Source organism: Dipodomys merriami, unplaced genomic scaffold, assembly GCF_024711535.1.
Source record: "Dipodomys merriami isolate MVZ:Mamm:240054 unplaced genomic scaffold, mDipMer1.0.p SCAF_2, whole genome shotgun sequence".
NCBI classification, from domain to species: Eukaryota; Metazoa; Chordata; class Mammalia; order Rodentia; family Heteromyidae; genus Dipodomys; species Dipodomys merriami.
Genome location: NW_027203381.1, coordinates 70,920,842 through 70,933,183, shown reverse-complemented (window position 1 = coordinate 70,933,183; position 12,342 = coordinate 70,920,842). Strand labels below are relative to the sequence as shown.

The window sequence follows — 12,342 nt, the reverse complement described above, 5'->3', positions numbered from 1 at the left end:
CAGAGGTTACCAGGAAGAGCAGAGCAGGAGGGGATGCAATCATCTGAAAGCATGATGTCATAAGCCAGACACAAAGCATGGGCAGTGGTCAGTCCCAAAACAAGAGTCTGCTATGGCCCAGCTGGGCTGCCTCCCGAGAACAGATGCCCCTCTGAGGTGCTCAGCACTGCATTCTCCCACTTGCCTGTGGCTATTACCACCCTGGTCCTCCCAATGCCTGAGTTACACCAACAGAATTTCCTAGTTGGCCTCAGGAGAGCTTGGCTGCTTTCTAGGGATTACTTTTGTTTTGGACACCGATACTTTGACCTTCATGGTGACTGGAGTACCAATGAGTTATCTATCCTAATTTGAAAACCATTTCCAAGAATCCTCTTCCCAGTCTAGTTCCAGTCTGTGGCTTCTTAAGGAGATTTGGGGGAGGAAGATGAGATCTCACACACACATAGGGTGGTACATAGGGAATATTTGATAAATCACACCTAAGAAACATTTTAACCCTGGACTTTGACATATATGATTCCTTTGAATTCTTCTGTCCAGTTTGCCAGTTTCCCTCCATATGTGGGTTACTAGGATATTTTGGAAATACATGTGAATTCTGTGGACACAAGGTATCCATGTAGAAAAATAGTCCCAGTGTATGCCAAGTTACAATGAAATTGTAACATTAGATAACATTCAATAAACATTAGATAAACGTCAGGTAACACTAAGCACATCACGTGTGTCAAGGTTTACCTGTGTTAACTCAGACAGTCCTTGCCCTAACTCTCCATGGCAAGAATTAATATGATCCCTATTTTATAGATAAGAAAAAATGCTCCAAAAAGAGGCTAATTAACTTGCCCAAGGTTATAGAGATAGTAAGGATGGAGACAGAGTCAAGCCTGAGCAGTCTGGCTCCAGATCTGATAACCCACAAAATGGGAAATGGTGGCCCATATCTGGATAATTGAGGTTTGATAACATTTTGCACTTTGTATAAATAGCCTGGTTTCCTCTAAAGCTCAGCTTTCCAGTGGACGATTTGCAGGACTGCCTGCAGGCATACAGAAAAGCCCAGGGCCTCTCATTTTTCTCTTTAATCTCAGATTTCTCCCAGCTACCTCTGCTCCCTCCCAGGTCATCTGGGTTCCCAGAGCTGTTCCCATCAGACTCTTTTCCTTTTCTCAAGTCACGGGTATCTGGCAAGAAAATGCCTTTCCACCCAAAACATCAGTATAGACAGCTTTGGTCAGTCACAAATTGTCAAGAGAAGCCTCCCGCTTGGCAAGACAGTCACTTCCACAGGCTGAGCTTTGTGGCAGAGACCCAGGTTGATTGTTTGCTGTTGATCCTCTAGGCCCCATCTAAATTGACAACTTGGCTCTCCAGGAGCTGTGGGATGAAAACAAAGGGGGAAGAGTAGTTGCTGGTCCTTTCCCAGAGGGGAGAAAGGCTCTGCTTCTCACTCATATTGAAGACTAGTCTCTCTGTTCTCTGAAGCTTATGCAGGAGACTCCAGAGATAAAGAGTGTTGACTGGGTTTGCATTTCCTCTTCCCTTGCTGGAGAAGCCCTGCCAGTCTGTGATAGATTCTCACTGAACAAATGAATGAACAGCAAATTGAGCCAAATCTGAAACCTGGTAACTTTTACTCTTCCAGTTAATTATGCCCCTGGGCCACACAAAGGAATTCTGGCTCCTGGGTGGGTCTGTCTCCCTCTGTTAGACCCTTTTGCTGCTGTGTGTCTCTGAGCTCCTACCTTCTCCATTATTTCTGTCTCCCAGCTGAGTGAATCCATGGAATTCACACTTTAAGTTTGCAAATGACACAAAGCTGAGGACTCACCATTGTAGTATAGCAAAGAACAAGATACAGCACCTTAGCTAGAAAACCTAATTCAACAATGATAGATAGAAGGGTCTATGAGTTCAAAACTACTGTATGCAGAAGGGGAAGGAGCTGGCTACAGAAGCCCTTGCAAATTAGAGTTCACCTCCTAAAAACTCATTGATATCACTTTGGAATGGTACATTTTACTTCAAACACAATATTCTTCATTTCTAAGAGCTCTTTTTCTGTAATTTTTCCCCTTTCAGCAGCAGTGTGTTCTTTGTGAATGTGATATTCTCTCTTAGCTCTGGGAGGACATAACAGTTTTGTTGTCCTATTTTATTTGGATTCTTCTGACTTATAGGTACATCTCTATCTACTGGGCCTCTTATGAAAGAGCCATTTCTGAAAAGTCCAGTGATCTTCAATGATGTTCCCAGCATGGATGGAATTCAGAAGCTGACTGGGCATTCTTTGCAAGGGAGGGGATTAGTGGCTAGAATGTCTGACTACAATGTGGTCTGAGAGGCATTGGAGAGCTTGAGTGGGGAGATCTCCATTTGGACATCAGTATTTTAGTATCTGCATATCTTTGCCTTCTTCAATGAGAAATCACCAAATCTGCCTAAAATGTTTCTATTTAGCTGCTTATATTCCAGTCATCTATCTCCCCATTCTGGATATAGGCCTTCACAGTTCCAGCTTTTCAGAACAGAGCATACCAGGCAAAGGAGGGATCTAGGTAGGAGTTTTTCAAGACTTCTAAACCACCATCCCTGTTTTAGCCCCACTTATAGGACTCTCCACCCCAGACCTAGTACTACCTGATTCTTCCACTTCCTGAGTCTGCCAGAGGGCTGTGCCAGCTTAACTGGCAGGAAGCTGATCTCCACTGCTTTCTTTCATCTTTCAGCTGCTGTCACTCCAAACAAAGTAGATTTTTTTTCTATCCTTTCTACATCCCATTCTCTTTGTTCTTGTGGGTTTATATCTTGCCTCACCTTACTTTTGCCAGATTTACTGATTAGTGTACGTTACTGTCAAATAATAAAAGGGAAAGAAAAATTTTTTAAAAGGACTCAGAAAAATCTGTGAGATGTGGAAGACAGTAATAGGACTGGGTGGGAAACTAGAGAAAGAGAGACCACGCAAGCATTGTAGCCAGATTCCTGTTACAGCTCAAGCAATAATACATGGTGTGGTGACTCAAGCTATGTGCCAGCCACTGCTGTGGACCTAGGAGATATGATAGGAGCAAGATCAAGATGGTTTCTGCTTTCCTGGACTCCTGGTTTGATGTAAGATATTTGCAAACAAACAAGACGATAGAATAATAAGCACTCAAGAAAACTAAATATTCAGTGGCTCACACCTTTAATACTATCTACTCAGGAGATCTCAGTATTAAGATTTGAAGCCAGTTCAGGCAGACAAATCCATGAAACTCTCATCTGCAATTAACCAGCAGAAAACCAGAAGTGAAGGTAGGCGTAAGTGGTAAAGGACTAGCCTTGACCAGATAAACAAGAACTTCAAGCCCTGAGTTCAAGCACTAGTACTGGTACCGAAAGAAAGAAAAGTAAATAGAGCTGTATTAGAAAGTGACTGTAGAGAGCTGGGAAGGTGGCTCAGTGGTAGAATGTTTGCTTTGCATGCATAAAGCCCTGAGTTCGATTCCTCAGCACCACATAAGCAGAAAAGGCTGAAAGTGGCATTGTGTCTCAAGTGGTAGAGTACTAGCCTTGAGTTGAAGAGCTGAAGGACAGTGCTCAGGCCCAGAGTTCAAGCCCCACGACCACAAAAAAAAAAAGTGACTGAAGAAAGCACTGTCTTCATTCATGCAATACTAAAACGTAGTAGTCTGAGATCCAACTTTCTCACTTAAGAATTAGGAATTTAGGCCTGGCATGGTGGCTCATGCCTGTAATCCTAGCTACTTGGGAGGCTGAGATCTGAGGATCACGGTTCAAAGCCAGCCCAGGCAGGAAAGACTGTGAGACTTTTATCTCCGACAACCCACTCCAGAAAACTGGAAGTGGCACTGTGGCTCAAGTGGGAGAGCTCTAGCTTTGACCTGAAGAGCTGAAGGATGCCTAGGCCATGAATTCAAGCCCATGACTGCCAAAAAAAAAATTAGGAATCTGGTCATGGAGAGGAGAAGGGATTTGCCCAGTGTCATACATGGGGAACTCTCCACTGGCCCAAGATTCCCCATTCTCACTCCTTCATTCTCCTCACCATTCATTGCTGTGCAGTTCACAAGACCTAGGAGAGCACAGGGCTTCTTCAGCTGCCGGCAGCAGTGGAGCCCACTTCCAGTGGACAAAAGGAAAGAATACTGTATACCTTAGACTCCTAATTGGACCTGGCAAGTCCTTGTGCCACCAATGTACAAATTGCAATCCCAGAACTCAGCAACCATATTCCTAAATACCCAGACATTGCTTTGTACATTTGCCTCCAAAATTATAAGCAAGAGAAAGCACATCACTAAGCTCTTGTAAAAAGACCTAATTTCCAAAGAGTGCATCCAAATTTCCCTGTACTACAGGGACACAGGTTTACTAGAAGAGGGATTTGTTCATTTGTTTGTTGGTCCATTTGTTTTTGAGACAGAGTTTCTTGCTATGTAGCCCAGGCTGGCCTTGAACTCACAATCCTCCTGTCTTAGCTTCCCACGTGTTGGGATTATAGGCATGTGCCATGATGCCTAGCAGAGGGCAATGTGTGTCCAGGAGTATTAGGCCTTCTCAGAGCCCTTGAAACCATGCAAAATAAACCATGCCAACTTCACACTATTCTAGGTCCAGCTCTGGACTCTGAGGTGACATTGCTCTGTAGACATTAATTCATGGGAACTCCATGTCTCAGCTGGCTGAGAACAGCAGCAGAAGTTAGCAGACAGGCAGCCTGTTAAACTGAGCCTTATCTGATGGGCACACTTGAACATGATTCCTCTGTGTCATGTCAGAAGTGGATGTTCATGGTTATCAGCAGGCTCAGGAGCAGGTGTCAGACTCCTGGAAAATGGCAGCTGCTTCATACAGAGGCTTCTGGAAAGCAATGTGAAGGAAGAGACATGAGCAAACCCTCATTCCTCTTAAAGGGACCCTTGATCCTACCATCCTTTGTACTTAGCAAGAAAACATGTGCTGACTTGGGTGACCTACCACACACAGTTTTAGGGCTGGTTCTTATAGATGGCCTGGGATAGGACAAGGCTTTATTAAGCCTAATAAAAAGGATCACTTATAATAATCCTTCTGCCTATATACAGTTTGAAGGGTCTATTCCCAAAGAACATGCCACCAAAATGTATTTTATGTCTTCTCTGTACCTTTCCTCCAAAATTTAAATAATAACTGATACTTCCAAGACTTATTTTTAGACAAATACTAAGAGAGCTTATGCTGCTCAAAGCACTGTCCAAGTGCTTTAGTTATTGTCTCATTTAATTTTCCTAATAACCTACTAAGTCAGTACTGTTACTATCCCTTTCTACAGATGTAGAAGCGGAAACAAGGAGTCTGAGTTTCCTGTTCCACCCACACAGTGGTTGAGAGCCCCAGAGTCCATACGCTTTCCACCCCTAGCTGCTGCTAAGAATGGGGAGACATAGGCACACAGCAGCTAAGGCCCTGGAATAGCAACAGGCAGATGAACACTGGGGCAGGGGCTGGTCCTAGCTCTGAACATCATTGGAAAGCATCAGGGAATAATTGTCTTCTTTATAGTATGGGGGAGCTCTTAGCAGTGATGTAATTTATATGAAAAGGGGGCTCCACTAATCTTCAAATACTTTGCAAGCCAAATAGATCTAAATGGAAACAAATGTTGTTTCTGGGGACTCTTTAAGAACTTTAAAAATGTAGATGGAGTCCTATGAGTTGTTAAGAGGTCTCTCTGAGAGGAGAGCAGGGTTAGAAAGTGAGGTGAAAGGAGCTCCTTCTGCAACTCGTGATACCCAAGGTGGAGGAAGCCAAGTCCAACCAGGGATTGGGAAGGAGGGGAACAGACCCCTTCAGAAATGGCCCAGACACAAAAGAGAGGCTGAGAAAACATGGGCAAGGAGTTAGATGGCAACTTGCCACAGACAGCTGGAGGAAATCCAGGTAGGCAATTAGCATCAGAGAAGTTTAGCAGGCCTTAGGCAGGGTTCTAGGGAACAGAGCAGAGAGATGTCTAACAAGCTTGCAGGAAGGGAGCCAAGACTCAGGCATGGGAGACCAGACAGGGACTCAGACAGTGAAGGGAATAAGATGAAGAGAAATTTCCAGAAATGGGGGATGAGGTCAGAGAAAAATCAGAAACACAACTGACTTTATGCTGAGACTCAGTGCTAATAATTCAACATTCCCCTGGGTAGGAATGAGTCTGGTCTTAGAATCTGGTGGAAAATAGAATTGATTGAATGTTAAGCATGCATAGCAGACATATATATATATATATATATATACATATATATATATACATATATATATATACATATATATATATATATGAAAATAGAAGATCTTGAAATTTTGAACAGGGTCTAAAAGGGCTTCCTGGAGTCCAAGAGTCTAGGGAATCTCATGGATGGGCGAAGGGAAGAAGGAACATTCTTTCTACATACCACCATTGACCACAGAGGATGCCTGGCAATCAGACCATTGCACCTTGAGAGAACAGACCCAAGGATGCCTGAGGAAAAGACAAAAACAGAAAACAAGGATGGTATTAGAGAAGTCAGAGACCCTGCTAAATGAGAGGCAAGCAGAGTGTTTCTGCTTCAGTGGGCAGAAAGAGCGGACTCAGTAGGGTTTCCATCTTGAGAATATTTGAAGAGGCCTAATTGCTGGTTTGTATCTTTTGAGGATTAATGGAACTCAGCTCCATGGTGAGCCCCCAAGTTACCTGCATTTAAAATCTGGGTGGGATAACTCAGAGGGGAAATCTGCAGGTCAGATGGGGTTGGCTGTGCCCCATGCATTATTTGTGGGATGAGCACCAACACCAAGAGGAAGAGCAGGTGGCTGAAGCCTGCAGTGAGGGCTAGGGAACTGGGATGAGAGGAGCATCATCCACATGCAGAGCCACGGAGAGGAGAGGAAGCGTGGGGGGAGACTGGCGAGAGAACAGGCCCCGTGTGCTCAGACCTGAGGAGGAATTAATTGACTATTAAAAATAACTATGTCAGTATCTGGGAGATGGAGAGGAGGTTGGGCTTAGGCCGGAAATGGTTCTACTCTGAAGGGGTTCAAGGGATCCAAAAACAAGCCATGCATGGGTGGCTCCTGCCTAAACCCTAGCTACTCAGGATGCTGAGATAGGAGGACCACCATTCAAAGGCAGCCTGGACAGAACGGTCCGTGAGATGTATCTCCAGTTAACCTGCAAAGAGCTGGAAGCGGAAGTGTAGCTCAAGTGATAGACCATCATCCTGTCAAGCAAAAGCACAAAGCCCTGAGTTCAAGTTCCAGTACCAGCACACACACACAAAAAAAAAAACCACGTACACACAAACTAGCGGAGAGATAAAGAGGAGATGTAGAGAGTTGTTCTTGTCTCTGTCCAGTAGTGATGAATCAAGAGAAAAAGAGGAGAGGCAAACTGTAGGAGGCATCAGGCCACCTAAGGTGGTTTAGAAGGAAAGCTCTGCTCACAAAAAAGAAAAACGAAAACACAAAGAGATGTCAACCCAAAACTCATCTTGTTCCCAAGAGAATCAGAAATAGATTATTTTAAGTCAAATGTAAGTGGCCATTCCCTAAGAACACAGATTCCAGTTGTCCTGAGCAACATGTGTCTTTGTGGAAGAGGTTATGTGAGCCATTATAGTCACAGAACAAGAGAAAGTAGTAGATTAATGTATTTACATTTGTGGAGACATCAGGACTCAGGTGAGACCGGGATTTGAAAACAGCAAAACAGAGATACCGCTTACAACATTTTCTCCAGTATAAATATGAAAGTGCTTCAAATTCCTGGAAGCTCCAAGAGAGAAATGGGAGCTTTCAGATTGTGTCATTGCAAAAGATCAAGGAAGGGCTACAAGGGGAAACACTGGCCGAGTGGGGAGGTATTTGCTCATCCTACTACTAAAGAAAGAGGAAGAAGGCACAATACAGATGCCTGGGCCCCAGGGTCTTGTGAGAAGAGAAATATGCTACCAGGCGCAGATGACAAAGATGGAGAGAAAGAACAATGTGCATTTCTAAGAAATGATGATACATCATCATTTGTAAGGGAAGTTGGATTGTGGTGTGTGTGTGTGTGTGTATGTATGTATGTATGTGTGTGTGTGTGCACATGTGTGCATGTGCACACACAGGTCCTGGGGCTTGAACTCTATCCCTGAGCTTCTTTGTTCAAAGCTAGTGCTCTACCACTTGAACTACAGCTTCACTTCACTTCTGGTAATTCACTGGAGATAAGAGTCTCACAGACTTTCTTTCCATGCTGGCTTTGAACCTCAGTCCTCAAATCTCAGTAGCTAGGATTACAGATGTGAGCCACCAGTATTAGGCTGGGAATAAAGATTGTATTGGCTAATGAGGGGGATGCTCTGGGTCATTAACTTTCATTAGGTGTGAGTCACCACAATCAGGAAGGCTCAAAATGTACAGCATGACAGAATGACTTTTGAGAATTGAAGGTAAAATCTTTTCAGTGTGCCAAAATCTTTAGACCTCTCTGCCCTTGACCTCAACTCCAATGCCTGAGCTGACTTCAGCCCTGAGTTCCCAAGATAATCAAGCTTGAGCTCTGAGTTTCCTGGGCACTCTGACGCTTCCTTATTGCTCTAAGGAGAGACTGAGGAAGGAGGAAAGAATTAGGAAGGAGGCGAGAGGAGGGACTATGTCCTGGCAGGCCTGTCTGCATAGGCTCATCTCTTTTTCCTAACCCCTTACCAGGTAGCTTCTCTGGAATTCCCTTTTCACCTGGGGAAATCCTGAAGTAGTCAATCTTTATGACTAAGTGATGGAGGTGAGAAATACCAGGACATTCATTCTGTGTTTGAGTCATCATGGTTTTCATGGCTGGATTTGTTCTTGAATGTGGTTAGGTGTGATCTGGGAAGAAATTGCCCATTGATCCTCTTCCCTTCCTGCTGTGTCTGTCTGTGTGGATTGAGTGGCAGTTTGCAGGAGGCAACACTGCCATCTAGTGGTTCTTTGCTCCAGGCATTGGATCTTGGGACTTAGTTTTGTTTGATTTGGTTTTGTGGTACTGGGATTTGAACTTAGATCCTTGCTTACTAGCTAAGTACTCTCTACTGCCATATATTGTTTTTTTTTTTCTTTTCTTTTTTTTTGTGGAGGGAGGACTTGGCTTTGCCGTGTTAGGGAGAACCTAAGAGTCTTGAACATGCTATGCGTTCACCCCCTCAGTTCTGTCCTAACCCTTTATCTTGAATTACTGTCAAGAGCCTGGCTTTTTATCCTTTCTTACTCCCTTCCTAGCCAACCTTACTCACCCTGTCTATGGGGCTGGGTGGAACTTGCCCTGGGAGGCAAGTTATCTCAGTGGCATGCTTGGTACTTGCAATCAGATTCTCAGGTTCCTTGTTCCCTCACAAAAATGTTACAGCCATCCCTAGACTCACTCTGGCCATGTGTGTACTTGGCCCCAGGAGAGAACCATGTTACCTGGCATGGAACAGAGAAGCAGCCCCACTGAGACACAGAAGCTCAGTGACAGAAAGCCATCCTTTCAGAAGGAACTTTCCTGGTCATGTAGGCCAGCATTCTAGCTCCAATTAACCAGCAAAAAAAAAGTCAGGCTGGAGGTGTGGCTCAAGTGGTGGAGCACCAGCCATGAGCAAGCATATAAATCAAGGGTACAAGGCCCTGCAGCCAGCAAAATAACAGTAATAATAATCTTCACTATCAAATGAGGCCAGGGAAGCGAAATGGACAAAACTAACAAACATGCTCCCTGCCTCCTTTCTCCCCACCCCCACCCCTCCTCAGTCTCATAAATTTTCTTTTCTGATATTCCAGGCAGCAGCACCATGCCTGGCCCTGGGATGAGCTGGCACAGACTCTGCTGGGCAGCCCTGCTCTAGGGCTCACAGAGATTGACAGCATCAATCTGTATAGTCCATTTCCGATCCACTCTGACCTTCATTCAGGTCCCTGTAGAGTAAATGTCCCACTGTCCTGAAGGTAGTTTGGGACCCCATAGGACTGTCCTATGCACTATGGTGCCCCCTGTCCTGCAGCCAAAACAGAAGCTTCCCATCCCAGGATACATGTGAGCTAGCTTCTGCTGGTTAGGATGAGCTGCTGTGCAAAAAGCTGGGGCCCCAAGTCCTAAATCAGAGCAGCAGAGACTAAAGTGCAGTTCCTGGAGGTGGCACACGTTTTCCTTCTGAACTGCCCTTTGGGATGAAGCTCAGAGGTTCAGTGCCTGTGCATCAGGAAACTCCAGGCTCCTAAGCCTGGCTGCCCACTCTTCCCTTCCCATTCTTCCTGAGCCTGTCTTCCTCCCACAGTTAGGGTTTTTCTTCCATCTTGGAGTTGAAGCCCCATCCTTTTGGGAAGTACATGCAGCCTCTGCTTGTTGGCTAGTGGCTGGAGTGAGGGTTGGGGATGGGGCTCGCTTCAGGGGTTAGGAGGGAGGGAGGTTGTCTCTTGCTTTATTGCAAACATCAGCTAGGTCAAGTGAATGAGTTAAAAATCAGTCTAGGCAGTTGGAGTCTGGGTCGAGGCTATGAGGCAGGGGTGAGGCCGGGGTGGGGCAGGGGTGGGTGGGGGTGGGGTAGAGCCTTTGGTGGGAGGGAAGGGATGCTAGGGGAAGGGCTTGAAGCACCGCTGGCTGCAAGCCTGGCTGGAGTATGGAAAGAACTCTAAAGAGGCAAGAAGAAATTGGAATGAAAGCCCTAGCTCTGGGCAGGCTCCAGGCTGGCTGGACGCTGTGAGAAACGGACTGGCACTGTGCTAATGATTTCTTTTTCTTTTTTCTTTCCATGCCCAACTCTCTCTCTCTCTCTCTCTCTCTCTCTCTCTCTCTCTCTCTCTCTCTCTCTCTCTCTCTCTCTCTCTCTCTCTCTCTCCTTCTCTCCTCTTTCTTTCCATCTTCTACCTTCCCTCCCCTGAAATCCCATCTTTGCCTTTTATTCTTTCTCCTTCCCCTCCTCTCCCCGCCCCCCTGCTCTCTCACATCCTTTGGCTCCCATTCCCCCCCCCCCATTTCCCCTCCTCCTTCCCCACCCAAGCTCTCCGGTGGATGTGAGCTGACCGTGGTCCTCCAGGACTTCAGCGCGGCCCACAGCAGCGAGCTGAGCATCCAGGTGGGCCAGACGGTGGAGCTGCTGGAGCGGCCGAGCGAGCGGCCTGGCTGGTGTCTGGTCCGCACCACGGAGCGCAGCCCCCCTCAAGAGGGCCTGGTCCCCAGCAGTGCCCTGTGCATCTCGCATTCCCGCAGCAGCGTGGAGATGGACTGCTTCTTCCCCTTGGTGAAAGGTAGGGAGGCTGGAGGGGGAGGGCAGCGAGGCTGCCTTTTCACCACATGGATGTCTCCGGAGTGAAGAGAAAGGGTTACCAGTCACTATGTGGCTTGGGATGTTGTTGGACCTTTCTGAGTCCATCTCATCTTAAATATGAAGGTTAGCGCCAGGCATAGTGGTGTTTGCCTGTAATCCCAGCTGATCAGGTTGCAGAAGTCTGAAGGATTGTAGGACAAGGCAAAAAAAAAGCAGATGACCCTATCTGAAAAATTAAGTATGAAAGGACTGGGAGTGTGGCTCAAGTGATAAAGCACCTGCCTAGCAAGCATGAAGCCCTGAGTTCAAGACCCTAGCACGATTTTTTTTAAGTCAAACTAGGTGATCTCTAAGATATTTTTCCCAGCTTTCCCAACATTTCATTCTACCGACAGGAAAAAGGTCTTTTCTACCTCTGGCCAAGAATGACCTCGATTCCTTCGATCCTCCCTTCCCCACTGCTCACTCTGAACTCACAGCACCTACGGGCTCTCTGCCACCCACCCCCACCCCCAAGAACTCACCTGACAGGAGTGTGGAGCAAACCCAGGAACCACCAGCAGCATGGGGGCGGGGAGGGGGGTGGCTAGCGCGACCCTCCCTTCTGCCCTGCCAGGATTGAAGAGCCTCCACTCATTTCTCTATTTTTTTTAAGTTTTTTATTGTAAAGATACTATACAGAGGGTTACAGTTACATGAGCAAGGTAATGAGTACACTTCCTATTGAGCATTGTTACCCCCTGCATTGTTTTCCCCCTACCATCCCTTCCCTCCCTACCTTCCCGAGGTTCTTTTTTTTAATTGTGATTAAGTGATTACATAATTTCCCAAATTTCACAGGTATTGTGGAATAATGATGCTCATTTAAAGTCACAAGTTCATTCTAACTCTCCTGGAGCAAATTGTCTATCACAGTCTGTAACATATAACGGTGTACACATATACACCATACATGTGATCAGCAGTATTGGGGATATTTAGTAGTGGTTCGACCAGATGAGTGGGAGTTTTTTGTTTCTTAAGTCCTGTTAGTTTTTTCGTATCACCTAACATT

General features: G+C 45.8%; 1 protein-coding gene across 14 annotated transcripts in view; it reads left to right on the top strand.

Annotated features, from left to right (window-relative positions):
* Nucleotides 1-12,342, top strand: part of Kalrn (kalirin RhoGEF kinase) — a 611,632-nt gene that overhangs the window by 481,845 nt on the left and 117,445 nt on the right. For all 14 annotated transcript variants that reach the window (XM_070030027.1, XM_070030026.1, XM_070030024.1 and 11 more), the window contains exon 34: nucleotides 11,022-11,268. In XM_070030027.1, the coding sequence (XP_069886128.1) occupies nucleotides 11,022-11,268 (247 nt within the window). The remainder of the gene's footprint in view (nucleotides 1-11,021; nucleotides 11,269-12,342) is intronic.